Source organism: Triturus cristatus, chromosome 6, assembly GCF_964204655.1.
Source record: "Triturus cristatus chromosome 6, aTriCri1.1, whole genome shotgun sequence".
NCBI lineage: Eukaryota > Metazoa > Chordata > Amphibia > Caudata > Salamandridae > Triturus > Triturus cristatus.
In genome coordinates, this window is record NC_140589.1 from 1,480,583,574 (window position 1) to 1,480,606,451 (window position 22,878).

At 44.2% G+C, this 22,878-nt stretch overlaps 1 protein-coding gene across 1 annotated transcript in view; it reads left to right on the forward strand.

Moving 5' to 3' along the window:
- Nucleotides 1-22,878, forward strand: part of ACYP2 (acylphosphatase 2) — a 639,220-nt gene that overhangs the window by 74,467 nt on the left and 541,875 nt on the right. The window contains exon 2 of the mRNA XM_085612596.1: nucleotides 552-568. Within this exon, the coding sequence (XP_085468722.1) occupies nucleotides 552-568 (17 nt within the window). The remainder of the gene's footprint in view (nucleotides 1-551; nucleotides 569-22,878) is intronic.

Sequence of the window (22,878 nt, forward strand, 5' to 3'; positions counted from 1 at the left end):
TGTTTGGTGAGGATACGTGTTTGGAATTGGGTCTGGCTTATGAGGGACAGGGCCTGCTTCTAAAAAATGTTGACATGCAAGGAATCGTGAATGTAGGTATGGAGCTCTGCTGTCCTTGGCAAGTCTCTAGCCCTGCATGTATACACATTTGCAGGGGGTCACAACATCTTAGCAATGCAGGAGGTTTGTGTGATCTCCTGAAAGTGCATTTTGCAATGCAATCTTTTAGTACATAAGTTACTTCACAAAATGAATGGTCAGTTCAAACTGGTCAGTGTGCAAGAAACACTGATTAATTTGCAACCTGCTCTTTGTTCTGTAGACCCTTAATCCTGACATGGTCGTCGCTTTTCAGCTAGCATGGTGCAATGCTGAACGTTTGCTTTGTCAATACCTTCTGACCTGTGTATTTGTGTTGTATAAGATTATTGGATCCATGCGTGCCTTGTTCTGTATGATTTTAAATAATGATATCAAAGTTGCCTTTTTGTATTATCTTTCAAAAGGTGAGCCATTCAATCTTGTTTTTCTTTGTCTCTTATTTCCTACAGGAGTTTGCTTCAGAATGGTAAGACATGGGCCGGTGCTTTATGCTTGTTTTGCTGCACAGATGTTATTTCAGTGAATCACTAATGGCCGGAAGCCCTCTGCTTTAGTATTGAAACCCCGCTTCCAAATCCTGCTGCTTAGAGCTCCAAACTTTATACCACCGAGTTAAGCAAATACATCTGTTTTAAGAAGGCTCTCTGTGTTAAAGTACACAATGCTAACGGAATATATCCTGCCTGCATGCTTTTATTGCAATGCTTGACATTCTAATTTGGTGATGGTTAGTGGGGTGCATTCCTTTTGGCTGATTCTGCGAGCTCGTTTCTTGACATTTGTTATCGTTTTCTCAGTTACATATCCTCTCTTATAAATAACTTCCCTAAATGTAAGCTGTCTGGCTTAGAGTCAGCTTTAGCTGTTTGTGCGCCTCATGTTTTCAAAGAAAATGTTAATAGAATTATAAACCTATATAGATAAATACATAAATGAAATTTAGGTCTCCACTTTTCATGCCATTGTTATGTTCTAGTGCCATTCACATTTTGCGTATGTTTACCACAACATACAGCATGGTACAACGACACTTTTCCGTATCACAGGAGCCGCCTGAAACAGAGTGCACTTCAGTGTCCGAGCAGAAAGGCCTGGACTGCTGAGACACTCCTTTATTTGAATATTTTTCCCAATTTAATTTGTATATTGCATATTTTTACAAAAAAAGTAAAATAAAGTGAAAATAAATACACTCTTGTCAAATCCAGACCAGTTGGCATTGCCAGTGCTTGTATAAGATTGGGTCTAACTTCCAAGCTGTGCAGACTGATTCAGTGCATTAGATCTACAGAGGCCTGGTTCTTCAGCATTGGGTCACAGACATTCACTGGCTTAGTTGAATAGTTGTACAATATGTGAGGATTACGGGAGATTTGATTGACAACTGAAAACCTTTAGTAGCCTTGCTGCATCACTAGTGACTGACCCTCCAAGGGCCCCCTCTTTATTGCACAGAGAATATAAAAAAACATGTAGAGAGATTGTTACCCTTGCTGCCTTCTGGTTATCCTTGGTAGAAATGCCAACCATGGGGCACTGCATAGTTCCTCATTTAAGTAGTTTGAGTAAAGTATGGCATAGTTTGTCCTAGTTAAGAGGAGTGGTTTACCAGTGCCTGAATTGGGGAACTTTCTGATTTGTGTGGGCCGTGGTGCCTGTGGACCCTTCCCTGTCTTCCAGTAGCCAATAAACATATACTTTACACTATCTCCACTGTGTTTCTCAAAGCAATAAGTGGATACCTACTTACCTTGAGTTCCATGATACTGAATACGGGTAAACTACATAATGGAAAGTCCTCGCATGATGCAAGGGGGTCCCTTTTGGCGGCACAAGCCACTCTTCAGACCGTCCCAACATGATTCAGATCAATGCACATTACCTTTCATTCTGCAAATCATATACTCAGATATCCCTTATAGAACGTGATGGCCTCCTTCATGGGATGTGGCAAGAGAGAACCTCAACGCAACTCAACTATCGGGTGTGTGGGCCTGTCTTTACTAATCACCATCAGCGCTACTTCTACCGTCCCTTAAAACTCTTCCTAGACTGAAGTCATCTTAATGCAGGTCGAAGAAAACTTGTTCAAATCATGGGCCTTGACCTTTGAATTAACCTGAAGGTTTCCCTTCCCCGCCCTCTTCTGAGTAGCCTTTACTTCCGAGACTCTCAACTGAAAGCGCTAAAACTGATTTCATAGTGGGCTGCCACGGGACCCATACTTCATTTAGTGGACTGGTTGGTTTCTCTGATTGGTGCCCTACACACGTTGTTCACAAAATGTCCACCTCTAAGACCCTCCCAAGACATGATCCGCAACAGAGGTACTCACGCCAAGGGGAAAATTCAGAGTTTGGCGGAGTGCTAACCCGAATGCAAAGCAACACTGTGTTTCCCTGCGTGTTTCCCCTGCTGGAAGCAGGAGGAACCTGTGCACAGACACAGGCCTGGAGTCATGAAAAACGTGAATGTATGGCCAGAATGGAGAAGGACATGTGGGACCCGAATTTACAGGAGTTAGAGTACCACGTCTCCTTCTCCATTCTGGCCAGGGAAACTCAGAATAGCCTGTGCAGAGGAGGAATTATCAGCCAGAATTGATGATTCTGCCCAAGTAATCCGGCAGTGGATATTTTTCACTTATTAATGGCACACACTAAGGGAAGCAACATTGAGACTATTCTACCTTAAAGCTAAGCATGGAAACACTGACAAGCCCCAGTCCTGATGGAGATTCACCATAGAGCCTTAACATAGAAGGGTAAATACATAGAACTGGAATAAAACTATATCTTTTCCAGAAAGAAGCTCTAAGATGTCTCATAAACAACTTTCGAAACGTGGTAAGAACTATGCACCCACCCAGTTCCAAGGAGCACTTATCGCAGTCCCTATCAAAGAGAATACATGTGCCCCTATAACAGATTGAATTCAAAAGGACTTTGCTAGTTGGATATTTAATTATCTCAAGTTATATTATACTTGAGGGTTGTGATTGTGTCAGTTTGTAAACACAAATGGCTAAGGCAGTGACTGGTCACATACACATTCATTCTGATGTAAATAACGTACTTAACATGACTGTATATTAATTGCAATTATTGTTTGAAGTTGTATATTTATAGTACATTTTGAAATGTCCCGAAATCATGTTTTGCTTCTATTTGAAAATGCAAGTATAAAGTACAATTAATGCAATTTATAATACATTTTGGAGCCGGGAATGGTCGACAGTCCTGTAGAATGTTGCATACAAAAAAAGTATAGACTCTATAACTTCAGTTGGGGACCTTCATTCTACAATACATATTATTTAACCTGCTCCCAGCATTAAAAAAAGTAAAAAAAAAAGGCCTTTGGATGGATATTTCTAACTGCAGATTCCTCATCTTGTGAATACCCCAAGATGCCAGACTGGCTCTGGAGATTTTTGTCAGCATTGTTACTGTTTGCCAGCAGATGGCGTTGTACAGCTCTGCATTGACTCTGTTCCACTCTGGATGTGATGCTGGAGCTACAAATAAGCACCACCCCTGCATGCTGATATTAGTAACTGTCTTTCCACGCCTTCGTACATGGATCCAGAGCTAGCTCCTTCTTCTCCTCGCCAGATGACGAGCCATTTTTCTTCAAAAATATTTTCTTCACTGTGCAAGGGAAATGTCACCTCCTAAAACCACAGGATTTAAATCTTATAAGGATTTCCTAAACATATGCCTATGACAGATCCACATGAGGTGTGCTTCTGGTATCTTGAGTCAGGCCATGACTCCAAGTCATGTGGGGTGTATGCCATGATGATTTAGAAGGCGATCTGAGCCCACAAAGCCAAACTTTATGTCACCAAACATTGTCGTAAATCAACTAAAGGACTTCCCGTTTGTAATCAAGGGGTCGGACTTGTTCCCGTTTGCGGTCCACAGTAAATTGAGGCATTTAACGATACCATTGCTTCATATCTCCAGCACCTTGTCAGTTTCCTCTGGCAAGCCTTTGAGCCCCACAGGTCTGTGAGGCCTCCAGCTGGTGGGTCCGCCCTTGGCGCTGGCTATGCCTTCTGAACCTGCTTCAGATTCAGCTCTGACTGGAGCTGATCCCACACCTTGTACCACGATCCACACCTGTTCCTGCAGGGCCAGGGCTGCACAGACGCTGCCAGAGAAGGTCGTCAAGCCCATAGTTCTGTGTGATTCCGAACCAAATCTGTCACGACTTCAAATTAAGCCATCTGCGAGTTCAGTTCCTATGTGCCCAGCTGTGAGAAATTGGCCTGGCATATGCTGGTCACTAGTTATAGTGGCCACCTTGCACCAGTCCATTTCGACTCTTATGGTAGATAGGTTTAAGACAACCTTTTAAAGAAAGCTATCCTAGTGGTAGCTGTGGAGAGCAGCCTTCAGGCTAAGTCTATGAGGAGTGTAAAGCAGCTTGTTTTACCAAATGAAAGGACACCACACAGGTATATATATTAAATATATATATATTTATTTCTAGACACACTCAACTAATCTCTTTATGAGATTAGAAGTCAGGAACACATTCAAATATCAACGTTTCACAATAAGTTAAGCACAAATATGGCTGGGGCCCTAGGGGCGTACCAGACCATATACTAAAAAAGAGGTCTAGGAAAGTCGACTTGCAGAATGACAAGGCCTAGGGCCTGTAGAATCGCTGGGGCTTCACTAATGCAGTAAAAGCAGGTAAGTAAACGACCCACGGGAGACGCATGCAGTGTGTGAACACAGCCACGGGTTCCCTATTGATTACAATGGAGCAAGTCGCGGTTTGATTTTTAAAGTTTTAGGGTACTTCAAGGAAGTCTACAAGCAAGCCACTTACAAGGTAAGTAATTCGAGGGCCAACACACACTAGGCCACCGGAGTGCACGAGTTACATCACCCAGGGAAGCCGGGTGCATAGGTGTCTTTTGGTGTCGGGTCGCGACTGGATTCAAGATGAAGATGACCTGAAAATTGAAGGGACAGAGTTCACAGTCACTTGCCAGTGACCCGGAGCCAGGAAGATGGATGCCCACGGATGTCGGGTGATTTCAGGTGATCAAGGGTGTTTTGACTCTTCACTCACGAGGTTCAGGAGAGATCGACGATGACCAACAGCTGGATTCGGAGTGTCCCACGATGTCTGCAGCGGACTGCGGTGGCGGCAACCGGATTGGAGCCAACAAGCCTTGGCAACAGCAAGTCTTGTGGAAAGTGAATTTAGTCAATGGTGCAGACCAGCAAGGTCTGAGGGACTCACCCAGCGAGGGTAAGTGAGGGCAGGCCTGGTGCAACCAGGGGAGCCCTTTGGTTTGTTCAGAAAGTCTTTGGGGGACCCACAAGCCAATGGGAAAAGGATCGCAAAGACGCCTCATGATGAAATGCTTCACAGGTGCCCACGGTCACTCAGGACGGGGTAGGCCTCTGATTTTCACTGCACAACCTGCTGGAGGCGTGGGCCACAAATGGTCCAAAGCACAAGTTAGTAGAACGTCGTCAAGGGGTTGCACTCAACAATAGTGCACGTTTCCTAGGTATTGCAGTTCCTCATCACTCGTGGGGTCCACTCGCCTCAGCTCTGCTGGGGACTCACAATGGCCATCGAGAAATCAGGAAATCTACTTCCGGGGCTGCAGGGACTTTGGACTCCAGCGGGAGTGGGAAAGTTTGCGACCGTGGATTCAAGTTTTGGTGCCTGCCAAGCAGGGGAGTCACTCCTTGACTCTAAGGAAGATTCTTCCGTCTTCCAAAGGTAGTGGAACGTCGAAGGACCAGGATTCTTCTTGTAAAGCGTCGTCCAGGGTTATCTACTTTGCAATGACAAGGTTTCTTATCTTATTCTGAAGATAGGGGAGGGACTAGCTCTATGACCACTCCTCTGGGAGGGTCAGGGTAGGGGGTGGTTACACCCACTTCCCTTTGTCCAGTTTCGCGCCAGAGCAGGGACAGGTAGCCCCTGAACCGGTTTGAGCTGGCATATGCACAGAGGAGCCTACTGCTCCCCCAGTGCAGGACTTCAAAGCACTCTAGGAGTGCACCCGCCCAGCCCCAATACACTAAATCCTGTCTGGAAGGTGGTGACACCTCCCTGTGACAGGATGCCTATTGTTGGGCCTCCTCCACTGCGAGTTTCAGTCAGCAGCAGGAGGGCAGCCCAGTGTCTGTGCTGGTGGCATCCATTTTGTGATGCCAGGGCTCTTTCAGATTTCTACCGTGTTTCCACAGTGGGTACATGTCGTCCCCTCTAGAAGGGTGGGATCATACTCCCACACCAGTTACTGGTGTGGGGGTATGATTCCAAGTTGTTTGACACCAAACATGACATGTTTTGATGCAGTCATTCCAAAGTTAGCATTAACCGGGAGGTTATAATGCACTTAAGAGTATATGGTTTAACCGCATCCACAAACAGCCACAGAGAATAGACTCTGCCAGCTGCAGAAGGGTCCTGCTCATGCAGAGGCACCCCCTCACATTGTAAACCAAGCACCCTGCCCTCAGGATTGATAGGGCCTGCCTTAGGGGTGACTGATAGGTTTATATGTGTGTGTATGGTGAGGTATAGGAACCTATACCTCAGCAAGGAGTGCTAACACTACCTCACCCAGGCTGCAGTAGCAGGCCTGTGGTGTCAGATTTAGTCTGCTTCCCAGGGGTGGCATAATACATGCGTCAGCCCCTGGTAGGCCTGTGAAGTACCTATGCCCTTGGTACCTAGGGTACCATATACTAGGGGCTCATAAGGTACCACAGTATCCAATCACTAGTGCATCTAGTATGCACTCCAAGTTGTTTAGAGAGAACAGAGAGGCTGGGGCCCTGATTAGCAGGGACCCAGCCAGACTATAGCCAGAAACCAGTGTTAACATCAGAAAAAAAGTGGGGGCAACATAAGTGCAGATCCTACTCTCCCACACCAGCCCACATTTTCTTCCTATTCATACAAAAGATTGCCTTGTCAGATGTCACCCTCCAGCACTCCAACAACTCTTTGGGTCGGATTCTGATCAGATCTAACCTACATTTGGTGATGCAGGTTAAGGTGGGGATGATTTCTCCCTACAATACAATGATGACACTTTCTATATGGACTGGCAAGTGACGCAGAAGAGTCAGTGTCATTCGAAAAGCAGTCGAAGTACTGGACATGCAACCACCTTCAATTGATGTAAAGACTAGGGTTCTCAACATGTGCAACTTCTTCTGAACCTCTGCGCCCTGCCAATGAGGGACTTACTGATACCCTGATTGGCAGTTGGGAAAACCTTTTTTGTGCCCACCAGTGAACAGACAAGTAGCACATTGTTAAAAGCCAGACCCTGGTTACCCTGTCTTCCTTATGCAACACCTTATTTTGGAGACCATGGTGGTACAGGCCTCCACCAGCATAGTCAATTCCAATTAGTTCATCCTGTTCACGCCAGAGAGGGACTTGTAGAGAATGGAGGCATTCGGAAAGATGATGTTCTCCTTGGCCAGCCTTATGCTTAGATCTGCCAATGCCAGCGGTTTACTAGGATGCTATTCCCATGCATAATGTGGTGCTTTTTGGGGGATGTTCAGGCGTCAGTAATGGACATACTTTTGGCGGCACCCATCACTTTGAAGATATTACAGTCTCTGCCCTGGTGTGCCTCGAAGAAAGCCGGGCTGCAGCATGCTCTCTCGGCCTTTCTTTGGCCCTTTCAGCAGTACCCCCAACAGTTTCTTCCCTCTCGAAGCTCTGTAGGGGTTTGGTTCACAGACCACACCAAGACCCACCTCCACAGCATCAGACCCCCCCCCAGTCCTTTTGAGGCCTGGGTCACCGATTCAGCCAACAATGTTCAAGCTGTCAGAGGTAGTGCACTGCTCATTCCCCCAGTCCTCCTGCCTCCACCACCAAACCCCTTCAGCTGCACATGGCCATCCCATTGAAGGCAACATAATGTATTAACGTCATAGGTAGTAGAGCATTTCATCCAACAGATGGGTACGTCAGACAGTCCAATAAGGATGTGCCTTACTATTCCTCTCTAGTCCGCCGCATATTCCACCAATACCAGAGTGACTGTTGGGGGACCATTTGTCCAATGGGGGTCCAGGCTTTTTTGGAAAAAGGAGTCATTAAAAAGGTACTGGCATCAGAACTAGGGACTGGATCTTACTTCCATTATTTCCCGGCGTCAAAGAAGGATGGAGGCCTTCTTCCTATTTTACATCTTCATCCCCTCAATTTGTTCCTGAAAAAGAACAGATTCAGAATGCTCACAGTGACCCAAGTTGTATCTGCCCTGGATCCAGAAGACAGATGGTAGTGCTGGACCTGCGGGATGCCTATTTTCATATTCCTGTCCTGCAATCTCCCAGGCATTACCTGTAGTTCGAGGTGGGCCAGTAGCAAATCCAGTTTTCCATTCTCCTTTTTGGGCGTACCACTGCTCGTTGAGTGTCCATGAAAGTGATGGTGGTGGTTGCAACACACCTTTGTAAGTTGAGGATACCTCACCTCATAAACTGGCAGTTAAAGACAGGCTCGGTACAGTCAGTCGTAGACCACCGCCAGACGATGGCAAAACTCTTAATTACTTTGGAGTTCTCAATCGATGGGCTGAAATTACACCTGACTATCGCACAGGCTCCCGTTAGAGCTGTTCTGGATATGGTGCAGTTCTGGCCTTCCCTCTAGTTCAACGAGTCCCAGACATTCAGGCTATGATCCAGATGTTTCAGCCTCGGTCCTGGGTTTCAGTTATAGTGGCGCTGAGACTTCTTGGCCTCTGCATTCTGCTGGTGGACTTCGTCAGTTGGCATAAGCAGGCTCTGCAGTGGGATCTGAAGCCTCAGTGGGCTCAGCACCAAGGGAACCTGACTGATTTCAGCCAGGTTTCAAAGGAGACTGCAAGAAACCTGCAGTGGTGGCTGATCCACTGTAATTGGACTGGTGGCATGATCCTTGCCTTACCCCACCCAGAGCTGACGCTGGTGACGGACGCTTTGCTGTTGCATCTGGGAAGTCCTCTGGGAGCTCAGAGGACACTGGCCTCTGGCAGAGATCCACCTCCACACCAATCTGTTGGAGCTGCAGGCCATTCACTTGGTATTGAAGGACTTCTTGCCAACCATCAGAGGGACGCTGGTCGATGTCTTTATGTATAACACTACTGGTACTACAACAATCAATAGGGAGTCCCTGCGCCTCTGGAACTGGTTGAATATGCATGGCATCTACCCTGACATGAACCACCTTGTGGGATCTTTAAACACCAAGACCGTTAAACTCAACCAGCGACACCTAGCGGATCACGAATGGCAGCTACACCCGGAGATAACATAGAGTGTCTTCCAGCAATAGAGAGAACCCTGGCTTTAACTAATTGCCACCACTGAGAACGTGCAATGTTAACACATTTGCTAGTTAGAGTTCTTAAAAAGCATTCTCTCTAAGACCTAGTCCATCTAGAGTTGAGCTTGGGATTTCTTTATGCCTTCCCTCTCCGGCCCACAGTTCAGAAGAAATTATGAACTAATGGGTCCAAGTTAACCTAGTGGCTATGGATTGGGCTCGGAGAGTGTGGTATTGTAACTTCTGGCCATGAGCATCTGTCCTGCGATCAGGCCGCCGCTTTGGGACGATCTTGTGTTGCAGCAGCAGGGCAGAATCCTGAACCCAGGCCTGTACAACCTACACCTTCATGTGTGACATTTGAGTAGCACAGTTGACTACCTTCGATCTGCCTCCTGAAGTACGAAACGTCATGCTAACAGCCAGGCATCCATTTATAAAAACTGTTAAGGCTGGATGCTGGGATAAGCTTGTGGCCTGGTGCAGCCGCTACAGAGATCTTTTACGGGGAAAGTTGCAGGATGTTTTGCTTTTTGTGTGCCTTGAGCCCAACAAGGACTGGCTGGGGGCACTGTTAAAAGTTATTTGTTGGCCCTTATGGCCTTTTTGTGTTTACGGACCAACCATACTTATTTAAATTACCTGTTGCGATGCGTGTTCTTAAAGGTCTGGTTCCTATCTTTCCACCTATACCTTTTGTGATGCCACAGTAGGACCTTAATTTGGTTCTCACTTTCCTTATGTGCACAGCTGTCCTTGTATCTAGTCACTCTCAAAACAGTCCTCCTCATAGCGATAACTTCAACTAAGTGAGCTATAAGCTCTCTCCGATCATTCACCCTACACTACCCTTTTCCCAGACAAAGTGGTGTTACGGACTAGGGCGGCATTCTTGCCGAACGTTGTAATGCCATTTCATGTCAGACAATCCATCACCTTTTGGCAGTCTTTGCTCAACTTCACCCCTCGAAAGAGGAGCAGAGTCGAGTCTTCATCGTATGGACCCCAAAACATATTTGAGCTTCTACTGCCTCACAGATTGCATGTTGCAGTTACTTTACACATGCATACAACACCCCTACTATCCCTAAGGCTTCATCAATATCCTTTTACCTTTTGGATCAATTTAACCTACTGCAGCCTGGTTTGGGGTAAATACATTTTTTTGCCAACAAATACGTACACAAAAAAAAAATGGCATAAAACATATGTGTGAGGGAAGGGGCATCATGATTCTCCCCACCTGATTTCATCTTAAAGTAGTATCAAGAGGCGTCTCAAATTGACACCATTTCAGATATGAGATCCAATCATTGCAACAAATGAATCTTTTGCAACTGGACTGGTCAAATAATTTGCCGAAATGCCCAAACTGTCATCGATGTTCCACGTTCAGCCACTATTGCATAATGTGAAATCATAATGGAAATGAAACTCTGAACATACACATCCTTCCTGAGATCCCTCATGATAGTTATTTTAAAATCCATAATCACACTGTTTGGACGGAAAAGTCCGCTTCATGGTAATGGATGTGCACTCCTGCCCTGGGTGCCCAGCTGCACTGATGTATGGATCCCTAATGCTGATTTTTGTTGTCATAGGCAAACACGGAGTATGCTTGTGCACCATGACCTAGATCTGTCTCATGGATTGTGGCCTTGTTGGACCAGGAGGGGTGTCTAAAGCGTTACCCTCATAGTGGTGGTACTTCCTTCACCAAAGGTTAAACAGAACCACAAGTGCCGTGGTGGCAGCATACCTAGTAGTGATCAGTAGGAGTGAACAAGTCTTTTTTAACCTGTGTCACTGGAGAGAGGCCTTCAGACTCACTTACTTTTTAAAGTTCCACTGCTGTGTGCTTAACTCGTCTTTTAGTCTACATCAGTTTGATGTGAAGTGCTGCGTAGCGCAACATGGTGACACTGCGTTGGATGTACGTGTTCCTTGGAAGGGTACAATACTGGGTCAGGGAAGGTCTGTACAGTGTGTAAACGATGAGTGCATGCACTGGGTGTATGTGTACCTGTGAGGAGTGGAGTGCATGAAGGATATGGTGTTGTGCAGTGTGTGCATAATGTACAGCATACACATAGACAGTGTGTGTGCTGGGTGTAGGTGTGCCTGCAAGTGGCACAATACAGAAAGGCTACAGTGCTGTGCAGTGCATGCAGAGTGAATGTGTGTCCTGAGTGTGTATGTGACGGCACAATAGAAGGAGGTAACATTACTGGACATGTTATGTACATGCACCAAGTGAAAGTGTGCCTGTAATGATACCTTACATGGAGGACCCTAAGTTCCATTTTGGGAGCCCCAGGCCTGCACGGTGAAGACTTGAGGAGGTAGAGCCCCCACACCCCTCTTCCCCGAAAGATTAGTGTATTGCTGCAGTCCTGTGAGCTGGTTGGGACACATTAGGCTCCCTCAGGACACTTCAACGGGTGCTCTTTGATTCAGTGACAGATCACAAGGCAGAAGCCTGAAAACAGTTGTGAACTCAAGTCACTCCCATGGGATGTGTTGTGGGACTATCAGGATCAGAGTCTCTCCTGCTGTGACAGACAGCTTTTCAAGAGGAAGAGGAGATGTATATATTTCAAAAGGAGCCGAATCACAACATAAAACTTCAAAGACCCAGACCCTAAATCACATTTGGTGTCGAAATGGAATATATGAAGGGGAGTTCTGTTTGGTCTTTATCTGCCAAGCAGCCAGACGGGCTGTATAAGAAAGGGAAGCTCTGCAAGTTATTCTGCCTGTGACCAGGCCTGGATGCCATGGCCTCCTAGTGTCCCTGCTGGGTGAGGAGATATTGTCCAGGGAAACTTGCCCTGGAGTACCACAGCATGCCTGCTTGCCAAAGCCAATGTACCGTGTGAGGAAGAGAAGAACGTTAGAGGGAGCAAGTTCCACTGGGGAGCCCTGTCAAGTGGACTCCCGGTGCGAGATGTGAGAGAACGGCTGCTGCATCCATGGGAGCTGTTGCCCATGTGCAGAACTGAGTTGACGACCCCCGTATAGCAGGAGAGGGCCGCTGTTAAGACAGCTGTGAAAAAGATTGCTGTCTGGTTAAGACAATAGGTCAGCACTGTTACAGCATTCACATATGGCAGAAGGGGCTGCCGTGGTATAGACTACTGTGCCGTAAGGGCCAAAGCATTGCATGACAGCTGGACGGCAACCCTGTATGCCATGAGTGTTGCTGGAAGTACTTGAGTCTTGTGGATCGGGCAGGAGCTTGTACACTGTGCGCAGTGGTGACTCGGTCACCAAGAACAATGAGGATTGTTACTGACCCAACCACGTAGAGTGAGGGAGAATGCCAAGGGAGCTCCGCCACCCCAGCCAGGGCTCGAGGACAGGTGCCTCAAAACACCCCCCCACACTCCTTTTGGAGCATGGAAACTTATCCCGCAGGAAGAGTGTAGGAACACCTCTGGTCACTGTGCAATCATCGCGAACGGCACCATGCACAGCGCAAGCGGGTGCTGCTTCCTTTCTGCTGCTCGAGTAGAGTAGAGTAGCGCCACACCACCAATGCAATATTTTATATGGACGGTTCTTTTCTAAATGGCAGCAAAAGGTCTCCTTTAGGTGCACCAGTAATCATCTGTGCAAAGAGCTCTTGTTTGTCTTTGTTTGTAAAGTCGTAAGTGGGGAGAGCAATGAGCAGCTCTTCATTCTAAAGTTATAGATTGACAAGAAATGTGCTGTGCTTCAAATGCAGCGTAGCAAGCTATGGAGTACCATTTCCATACGACCGATAAGCGCAGAATCGTCTGCGTTCAACAAACACAGTTTATAGGCACCATTTAAGGCAGTCATGGCTAAAGATATCCCAGTTAGCGAAGAGAGAAGATAATCCTTAAAGTGGTAAAATAACGTTGAGGCTAATATAAACTCCCCATATCTAATTTTAGATGTGTTCTAAGAGTATCACAAAACATTGGAATCCACCAATGATTCTGGAGCTGACATGGGTTTTATTGTGGCTCTAAAAAGTTACCTGACACGCTTTTCTTTGTTGTATACTCCAGTCCTGTGTAACCCAGCATTTAACTGTGGCTTGGGAGAGAGGTTTCCACCGATGGTAACAGATGAGCTTCACCAACTTTGGTGATATGTTTATGAAGGTAACAATTCGGTCATTAGAGCAGCTAAAGACAAGCTTAGGGCTAGGGGAAGAAAATAGGTATTGATATGTACAGTGATTAAAACAGCAGCTACCAGGCGGCTCACTCCCTTTGAGAAACTGTTGCAGAGGGTAAATGAAGATTCCCACCTCATCTCGAAAGTATTTACACTTTTGCAATGTGGAAAAGGCGATTTAAAGCTGAAGTTGGAAAAATAATTAGATCAGAAATTCTCACAAGGCCAACGGGCAATGGTCATGAAGAATGCACACAGGGGCATCAATCGTGCCAAGGAGAGGGAAACAGTACATAAAATTCTATTTAGATGGCATCTTGATCTAGATCATCCATTTGTCATTCGTACATCCATTATATCATTCATTATATCAACTGGCAAGGAGGTGTAGAGTCATGCCTCCTATGTTGGGAGGTGAGTCACCTACAGCAGTGGGTGCAGCAATGGGGAATTTTTTCAGGTAGCTGCTTACCTGGCAGACTCCCTCAATGTGAGGATGAATGCTCTTATTTCTCACTGGAGTCAGGGAGAAGCATGAGGATACTACCTGTCCTCAGTAGCGTTTATGGAGTTGGATGCCTGCAGTCAAGTTGGGGGTTCTGAAAAGAGATCTTCTGAATTGGTCAATATAATGATCCAACTACCGAGCAGGTTGTACTGCCACGATGAGGGCCACATTTATCACCACACATACATGACTGGTGTCATAGATTAGGGAATGTTTTGGGAATGGTCAATTTAACAAATTACATTAAAGGATCCAATCATATGTTTGCAAAACTATTGGGGCATATTTTGGGCTAATATCGTAGACTACAGGGGGTTTACGTGTCCAAGGACACTGAGAACACTACTGATTTTGCCAATCTAAGTGGACCATGTAGTCCCATATCTAATCTTGGCCTTGGGACAAGGACTTAATGTCTCTTGTGATCCTTGCCTTCCTTACATGGATTGGATAGAGTATTGTGGGGGTGAGTTGAGATGTGAAGTATATTCACTGTTGAATGTTGATGTTTCAGTTTCAGTTGAAGAATCAATGCAGACTCTAGGTCTGAAAAGGCCATAAATAGCCTGCACTTCTTGGACAAAACATCTTTTAGAATCACTGGATTTAGTCTTGACGCCACCTATTGGCGCTCAGGAGCAACTGCTGGAAACAATTTTCAGATCCAGTCTGACACCTGGGGAAATTCACAAGGTTAAAAATCTACAGTTGAAGTATCCACCAGAAAGAGCACTACCGGGGGTAAGTAATTTGTTAATCTAGAAGGGAATCTCTGTGTTCTCCCATTGCTACTTTAGAAAGTGCAATTTCTGATATACAATAGTGATATAGAGCACAGAGTACTAAGAATCAGTGATATGTACTTAATTTTTTTTCATGGTAATAAGGAAAGTTAAATATTTTTGTAAAGGCTAAGCTACATTGGAGGCAAGTTTCAAGAAGAAGGGGATCTTCATCTACTCTTACCTTAAGAACTGGCTATTAAGAGCAGACACACAACTTGGAGTTCACATGCCACTAACAGAAGTGCAGTCAACTTACTGATTTGTAGTCAGGGAGGAGAAATCACCAGGGACCATATGTATGAAAAACACGTTTTGCAATTCTCAAATTGAGATTTTTAGGGAATTGCAATTAGAGAATCACAAAATGCAATGTATGTAGGATTTGCTAAATATTTTGCGAATCCTACATATTCCTTATTTGCAAATCCAAAATTGAGATTAGCAAATAAGGAATACTTTCCCATTCATTCCTATGGGGTAGAAGGCCCATAGGAATGAATGGGAAGACATTCTCAATTTGCGATTCCCAATTAGAGAATCGCAAATTGAGAATGCAATTTCAAGGTTGCAAGGGTGTCAATAGGACACCCTGTTGCACCCCTGAAATAATCATGTGTGCACATGTGGCGCACATACATGCCCTAAGGGCATGTATGTGCGCCACATGGCACTTTGAAAAATGCAAAAAAAGTGCATTTTTCAAAGAAATCGCAAATTACCACCAACCTGAAGTTGGTGGTAATTTGCGATTTCTTAAGCCAAAATCCCACAACTTGGGTGCTTCCTACATTGCATTTAAGGAATCGCAATTTGGGATTCCTTAAATGTATTCGCAAAATAGGGAATCGCAAATTTTGCGATTCCTTATTTTGCGAGTGGGTTTTTGTGTGCTACATTGCACGCTGCCTAAATTGCGATCGCAAACGCTGAAATTCTGCCAATTTCAGCATTTGCGATCGCAATTTGGCTTCATACATATGGCCCTTGTTCTAATGAGGACAGTCCTGTTTTTGAGGGCAGAATTAAATTCAACAAATGCTATGGCAAAGCCTGACAAAGTAAGAAAACTAACCTCTTCTATAAAAGGGGAAGATGTACATGCGACTCCAACACTGGCCATAAAAACAATACTAGTTTCTGCTCCACATTATGTTCTCCAGCCTCTGTCTAATTTCTCTGTGCTGAGTGAACGAGACAATATTGAACTTAAAAACAAAGGAAACAGGCATCAGGCATCTAGAGTGTTGGAATCCACAAGCACTCTCCAATGAAAATACCACTCAAATGCTAAGTGAGCAGACAAAATATGTCTAAAAATCAGAGCACTACACTATCTCTGACCATAGCCATGGATGCATTGCGTCAAGGCTAAGGAACACATTTATATTTCTAAGCGATAAATGAATAGAACTTGGGATATGAATGGAAACCCCATGTCAATCTGATTGAGCTCTTAGCAGTCTTTTAGGTGCGCAACACATTTTGCTGTACAGTACTATTTAAAACCATGTGCTATATAAGTGGGTACATCTACGTCAGATTCTGCTGTTGGCACATCTTCCTGGAGCAAAAAAGCAGTTGCAGACAGTCAGGGACATGAAGCATTCTCATAGACGGAGTTGTTCAAAGCAAATCTAAATAAATCTGAGATTCTCATCTCTAACCTTTTACAACATCAGAAAATTCTAAATGCCCAAATTTAACATGCTGGTTTTGAAACAGGCTTGGTGGGTGAAGCATTTTAAACTAGATTATCCAGAGTTTTCACTGTGCTTTTTCACCTCTTTGTCATATATTACAAATAGTTTATTACTTCTAGTAAACAAACTGCAGAATGATGCTCCCTCAGGTATTTGGACTTGATTCACTATGTTTAAGGCATCTATGTGATGAAGTGTTGCATGACAGTTCAGCATCTCTGAGCCTAGGAGTATGGCGGCACAGGGCCCTCCCGGGTATAAAGCTAGGATTGTAACTACAGACAAATTAAGGGACCTAAGAACTATATATGAGTGAATACTGAAAAAGGTCATGAAGAAGATTCTTTCTGTGGTGTTAGAGAATGCTGTCATATGTATTGACAGATATTCCTTCTTCGCTAAGCAGCAAACAACGGCGGACCGTAATAGCCGCACCTCACTCCAAAGTTCCTCTTGTAATTATCCGAAAGTGATGAGAGTTGGTGCGCACATGCAACTCCTGCACCTGCCGTTGTTAGGTGCCAACTGCAAAGCAGAGTAGAAACTGTACAAGTGTCGAGAGGTGCACTCCCAAAGTGTCTTTTCCAATAAGTAAGACTGACCAATTTCTTTATGTAAGGCAATCCTTTATTTTAAATGTCATCAGACAACATGAGCTCCAGCCAACGCGTTTCGTTCATTAAGGAATGAACTTCTTCAGGGCATTGATGGCTTGAAACTGGATGGAGAGCCACGGTACTTGGTTCCCCAACGGTTATGATATAGGCTGAAAGAGCATAAAAAGTATGATGTCTTCCACGAGGAAGCGTGTCACGTGATAATGCGTCTCGTGAGGGCCTCCTTGATAAGGGCCTGGTAGCGTGAACCTTATGAGCTGCACGTCACAAACGTTCCTTCCCGGGTCGCCACACTGGTTTCCACACTGGCGACCCGGGAAGGAACGTTTGTGACCTGTGCAACCGTTCCCTCTAATTTCTCCCATTACTCCTTGCCAATTGTTACCCTTCCATTATTGCTTTATTCAGTCTCTCAACCATTCCATTTGCCACTGGTTGATAAAGAGCACTTAGTTTAAGCTTTATAGAAAACAAATCACTGTTTTTGTCTCTGTAGTTAACAAGCCTGTATTCTGGTCACTTAGAATAAATGATATTTAATAATATTATGTAATCTCCTTGTATAACTTCCAGTAACAATCTTATTATATGTAGAACTATATCATCCCATGTTCTTCCTGGTAAATTACTGCAAGCCATAAGATGCATGTTTTCCTTTTATTTTTATAACTTCGATCGTGTTCTACACACTCCTTTACCACTCTTTCTACCAGTGTGTCCATCACTGGTCACCAATGATCCCCCCAAAACCTTAATTTACTATTACTCATGCCCATATGCCCCTAATGAGCTAAATCTACTAATCTATTCCTGAATCAGCTTGAGAGATCTAGTCTCTCTCATCTGTACACTTAATCATTCCTTTTTGATTCATCCCCATCCACCAAAACCTGTTACTCGCTATTCTATCTCTAACTTTAACTTTCCCTTTCCACTCCTCTTTTATGTTTTTTGAACACTTCTTGTAAAACTGCCTGCTTACTTGCTTCTTCTTTCCAGCCATCTTCCAGTATCTCCCCACGGTCTACTAGTTTTTCTTTTCTTTGTCATCCTTCTCACGCATTTAATTTGTACCTTCACATTCCAATCTGGAAGGACAATCTTCAATGTGATTTTTAACTCCCTGTCTGTAGCTTAGTACAAACTCATGTTCCTGCAGTGGCAACACCCACTTGCAAACATGATTTGATAATGCAACCAATTCATTTTTGCTAAATGTTTCTTTAAATGGGTTGGGTTCCAGTTTTTACTGTAAATATTGTTTACCACACAAACTTGTAAAATTTATGGATACCTTGATATACTTTCTCTTTCTAATGCTGAATATTTAATTTCTGCCCCTCTAAGAACGCTTGAAGCAAATATTATTGCTGCTTCTTCCCCCACCTCTGCCTTACATCAATAGTCCTCTTAATGGGTTGTTACTATCACACTGGCTTTATTTGGGTCAAAACTTTCTACATTTGTAACTTATCACATAACGTTTCTGAATATTACTGATTCCAAACCATGTTTCCCTCTCCATTTGAATTCTGCCCTCTTCCTTAGCAGACTCCTCGTATTGCATGTCTTATTTGCAAAGATTGTTCCAAACGTACTATAATTGTTTGCCATTTCCAAAAACGATCATTCTTTTTAATTTGGTGGAGCAGTGGCATGGCGGTCCCGCACCGGGCCTCTTTCAGGCAGCGGTGCCTTTGAAAAAGGCACTGCTATGGGACAGCACAACAAGGTTCCTGCAAGGCATGGACTTGAAAGTCCATGCAGTGTAGGAACGGTTGTGAATGTACACAGGGGGGCACATGTTATGCTCCCCTGTGTGCATCCACAAGTGTACGAGGCACAGGGGGCCCTGGAGGCCCCCCTTTGTTTCCTCTTCTCCTGGGTTTACATGAATTTAGAACCTCCATGTAAACCCTGGAGGAGAGGAAACTCATATTATGCTTGGCGAGACTGCGGCGGTGCCACCAAGCGTATTGCAGCCTCCCAACTGCCACGCCACCTCCAGAGGATGGCGGTTCCCTGGCGGCATCGGTGGTCCCAGGGCAGTCCGACCGGCCAGCCCGTAATGGGGCGGTTGGACCGCCGTTGTGGCGGTGCCTGGGCCACCACCCCCCGCAAGTCTGGCGGTCCGAGGACCGGCAGATTCGTAATTAGGGCTTTAGCAATATTGGTGGGATGGAGTTAATCAGCATCTTTATTTTTGCACCCTCTATGTAATCATTATTCTACGGACCATTTTCTTTGTCTTCCTTTGCATGTACTTTATTTTCCCCTTATTCAATTATCTCATTTATTTTATTGCCTTTTCTCATATTATTTTCTCCTCATTTGACACAATGTCCTTTGTTGTCTGAAATTACTACAGATCGCTTTTACAGCTGGACAATCTTTATTGTTGGCTATGTGTCCGAATAAGCCACATCCGTCACATTTTCCTTGAAATGTCTTCTTTCTTTGTAACTTCACACCATGAGGATATGTTTGTGATTGCTCTCCCTTCACATCTTGCCTTTTGATTTTTACTTGTATATTTCCTCTCTAGCCATTTTTTCTTTATCTCCTCAATGCATGCATACATTTCGACAGAATTACACCTTCACTAAGTAAAGGATCATCTTTCATCCTCACTTTATCCGTTACCTTACCATTAATACACCTTAACATGAACATGAACTGATCCCTGGTACTCCCCTCTACTCAAGTTTCAAATGTGTTTAGTTCTGTTATGCACTCTTAAACTAACCCTCCGATCCGTTGCAGTCTCTTTCCAAAAGGAAATAATTCAAGTATAGTTCTCACTTTGGGCTAATAATGCAGGTAGGGTTTTTAGTTATAGATCTCTTGTACCCATTCAATCCTGCAGGTCATTAGTTAAGTTAGGTAGGAGATCATATATCTCTTGTGCTTCTGGTCCTAAACAATGCTCAAATAATGATAGTTTACTCTCTGAGCTTAGGTTACTCCCACACACTCTGCCTAATGAGCAAATACATGTTCTCCATTGCTCCCACTACAGTACTGGTGCTCCAGGTGACTAGAGAAAGAAGGGTAGGGCTGTTAAATTCTGCATTGTGTTTTGATCGTCCACACTTAACATAGCACGTGACCCACAAACTATGGCACACTGCAAAACAGACAAATGAAGGTTAACACCACAACATCCAATATGATGTCCGAGTATTTACTTAAATTTCCACTTAAGTGTGCTTACTTTCTCTTTTTTGTAGTGTTATGTTTTTCGTTCTAATCTTTAATCAGACTGCAAACGCCTAATATTACTGTCACTTGTAACTCTGCTTTTAAGTATCTTTTTCAGCTCTCTTACTTTGTAGCACATCAGTTTCTTGTCACATTCTGCTTCTTGTGAGTGTACAGAACATATGCCTGCTGAATTGAAAGATGTTTGTTTTTAGAACACTTCAATTGTAATAGAGAAAGTTAAACCTATTACCGTACTTTCCTGTTTAACAGCCTACTGAATTCCACCATTTACCTGGTTGCTGGGTTCACTACGTCTTGTGATATTCATCTATTTATTTAAATTGTTTTACTAATCCATTTGTTCACATATCAATGCTCTCCTTGCCCTTTTGTTGCTTGAGTCGCTATTCCTGTCAGCACTGCTGAATTTCTTCGCTTCTCCATTTAGACTCCAGAACTATTCCCTGATTACCGCTTGCTGAGGCGCTGACTTGTCTTCTGTTCTTGCAGTTTTCCTCTTCACCAGAGTGACAAAGAAGACCACACCCCTTAATGATTTAGTCTTAAATAAATTATTTCTCAAATGCCTCATCCATCATCTGGTTATTCCTAAAGTTCACCTTCCTCTAAAAAAATGCCCATTCACGTCATCTCAATCCCCCAGCATTCTATGGGATTTACAATCCCTCTCCCATGTTCTGTTTTCCAAGGACACCACTGGGGTTTTTCATCGGAAGTTTGAAACTCCAACACATTCGATTCACCTAGCCCTAACCACTTGACCAAGAACTAACCCTGGAAACCAAAGACAATAACCTTAAATACTATTTGATTTAGTCCTTTCCTCCAACACTAAATCAACTGTCTAAACAAATCCACTTATAGTTCGATTATTTGAAGAAGGAACTTGCACTTCACAAAGCGCACATTGAATATCATGATATCCCCAAGCAAGCTGCTCAGTGTCAGGTCATTGGTGCAACTCTCCTTGCACAACAGGCACAAACCTATATACTCAGTCAGAAATAAGGATCACCACTCTACCATGCAGCGTGTTCTCTGAAATGATGTAATTTCAGATATCATAAGTGTTGTTATCAATGCTATAATTTCACATGCTATAGGTTCTGAAATATGCAAGGGTATAGTGAATACATGGAGAAGGGGCAAGTTACAGTTGATGTAGTGTGGCGAGTGAGGTAACAAGACTTTGTAGTTTAAGCTGGGTTTGTATAGAAAGAACAAAAAAAGGCTTCCTAACTATAATTCATCCTTAACCTTTAGTTTTTTCATTTAACTTACATTTTTTTTTAAATAAAAGTGTTTCAAATCATAGTGTTGAGTGTCATTTAATTGAGTGTTAAGTGCAGTGTCAGAGTATAGTGAAGGACAATATCATACAGTTTATCGTCATAGTGTCTAGTGTTGTAGAGTGGAGTAGAGTGGAGTGGCTTTTTTATATTGATGTAAAGTGTTGCACAGAGGAGAGACGTTGTGCGTTGTATAGTGGAGTGGCGTATCGTAGAGTGGGATGTTGTACAGTGGAGTGGCGTGTCATACAGTACAGTTGAGTATCGTACAGTGGAGTGTCATTGACTGCAGTGTCATGCAGTCGAGTGTTGTCGAGTATAGTCTCTCACAGTGGCATAGAGTGGTGAAGAGTGTTGTAAAATATAATGGCATAGAGTGGAGTACAGTTCAGTGTTGTGGAGTGTCATCCAGTAGAGTTGTGGAGAGTATTGCAGTATCGTACAGTGGAGTGTTGTAGAGTGATGTGTTGTACAGTGGTACAGTGTCGTAGAGTGTAGGTGAGTGTTGTACAGTGGAGTGCCCTGTCATAGTGGAGTGGCGTGTTGTACAGTGGAGTGACTTGTGCTACAGTGTCATGCAGTACAGTACAGTGGGGTAGAGTGGATGGGTATAGAGTGGAGTAAAGTGTCATATAGTGGTATAGGTTGTAGAAGAGTCTTGTAGAGTGGAGTTGCATAGAGCACAGTAGGGTGTAGCATTGCACAGTGGACCGGCGTAGAGTCGAGTGTCGAACAGTGGCATAGAGTGGGCTTAAGAATCATAGAGTAGTGGAGTTCAGTAGAGCTGCGTAGCACAGAGTGGAGTAAATTGTAATACAGTGTAGTGTTATGTTGTACAGTCGAGTGGCGTGGAGTGACTTGGCATATTATACAGTGTAGTAAAGTGTCATAGAGCGGAGTGCTGTGTGGTAGAGTGGAGTGGCATGTTGTAGATTGTTGAAAAGTGTCGTACAGTAGAGTAAAATGGAGTCGAATATTGTAGAGTGGCATACAGTACAGTGTTGTAGAGTTTGGAAGAGTGTGGTGGTACAGAGTGCTTTAGAGTCAAGTGGAATGGAGTTGAGTGGAGTGGCATACATTCGAGTAGTGGAGTACAGTGGAGTAGTGTGTCAGAGTACAGTAGAGTGGCCTAGAGGTAGTTGAGGTCTTAGAGTGAAGTATAGCAGCATG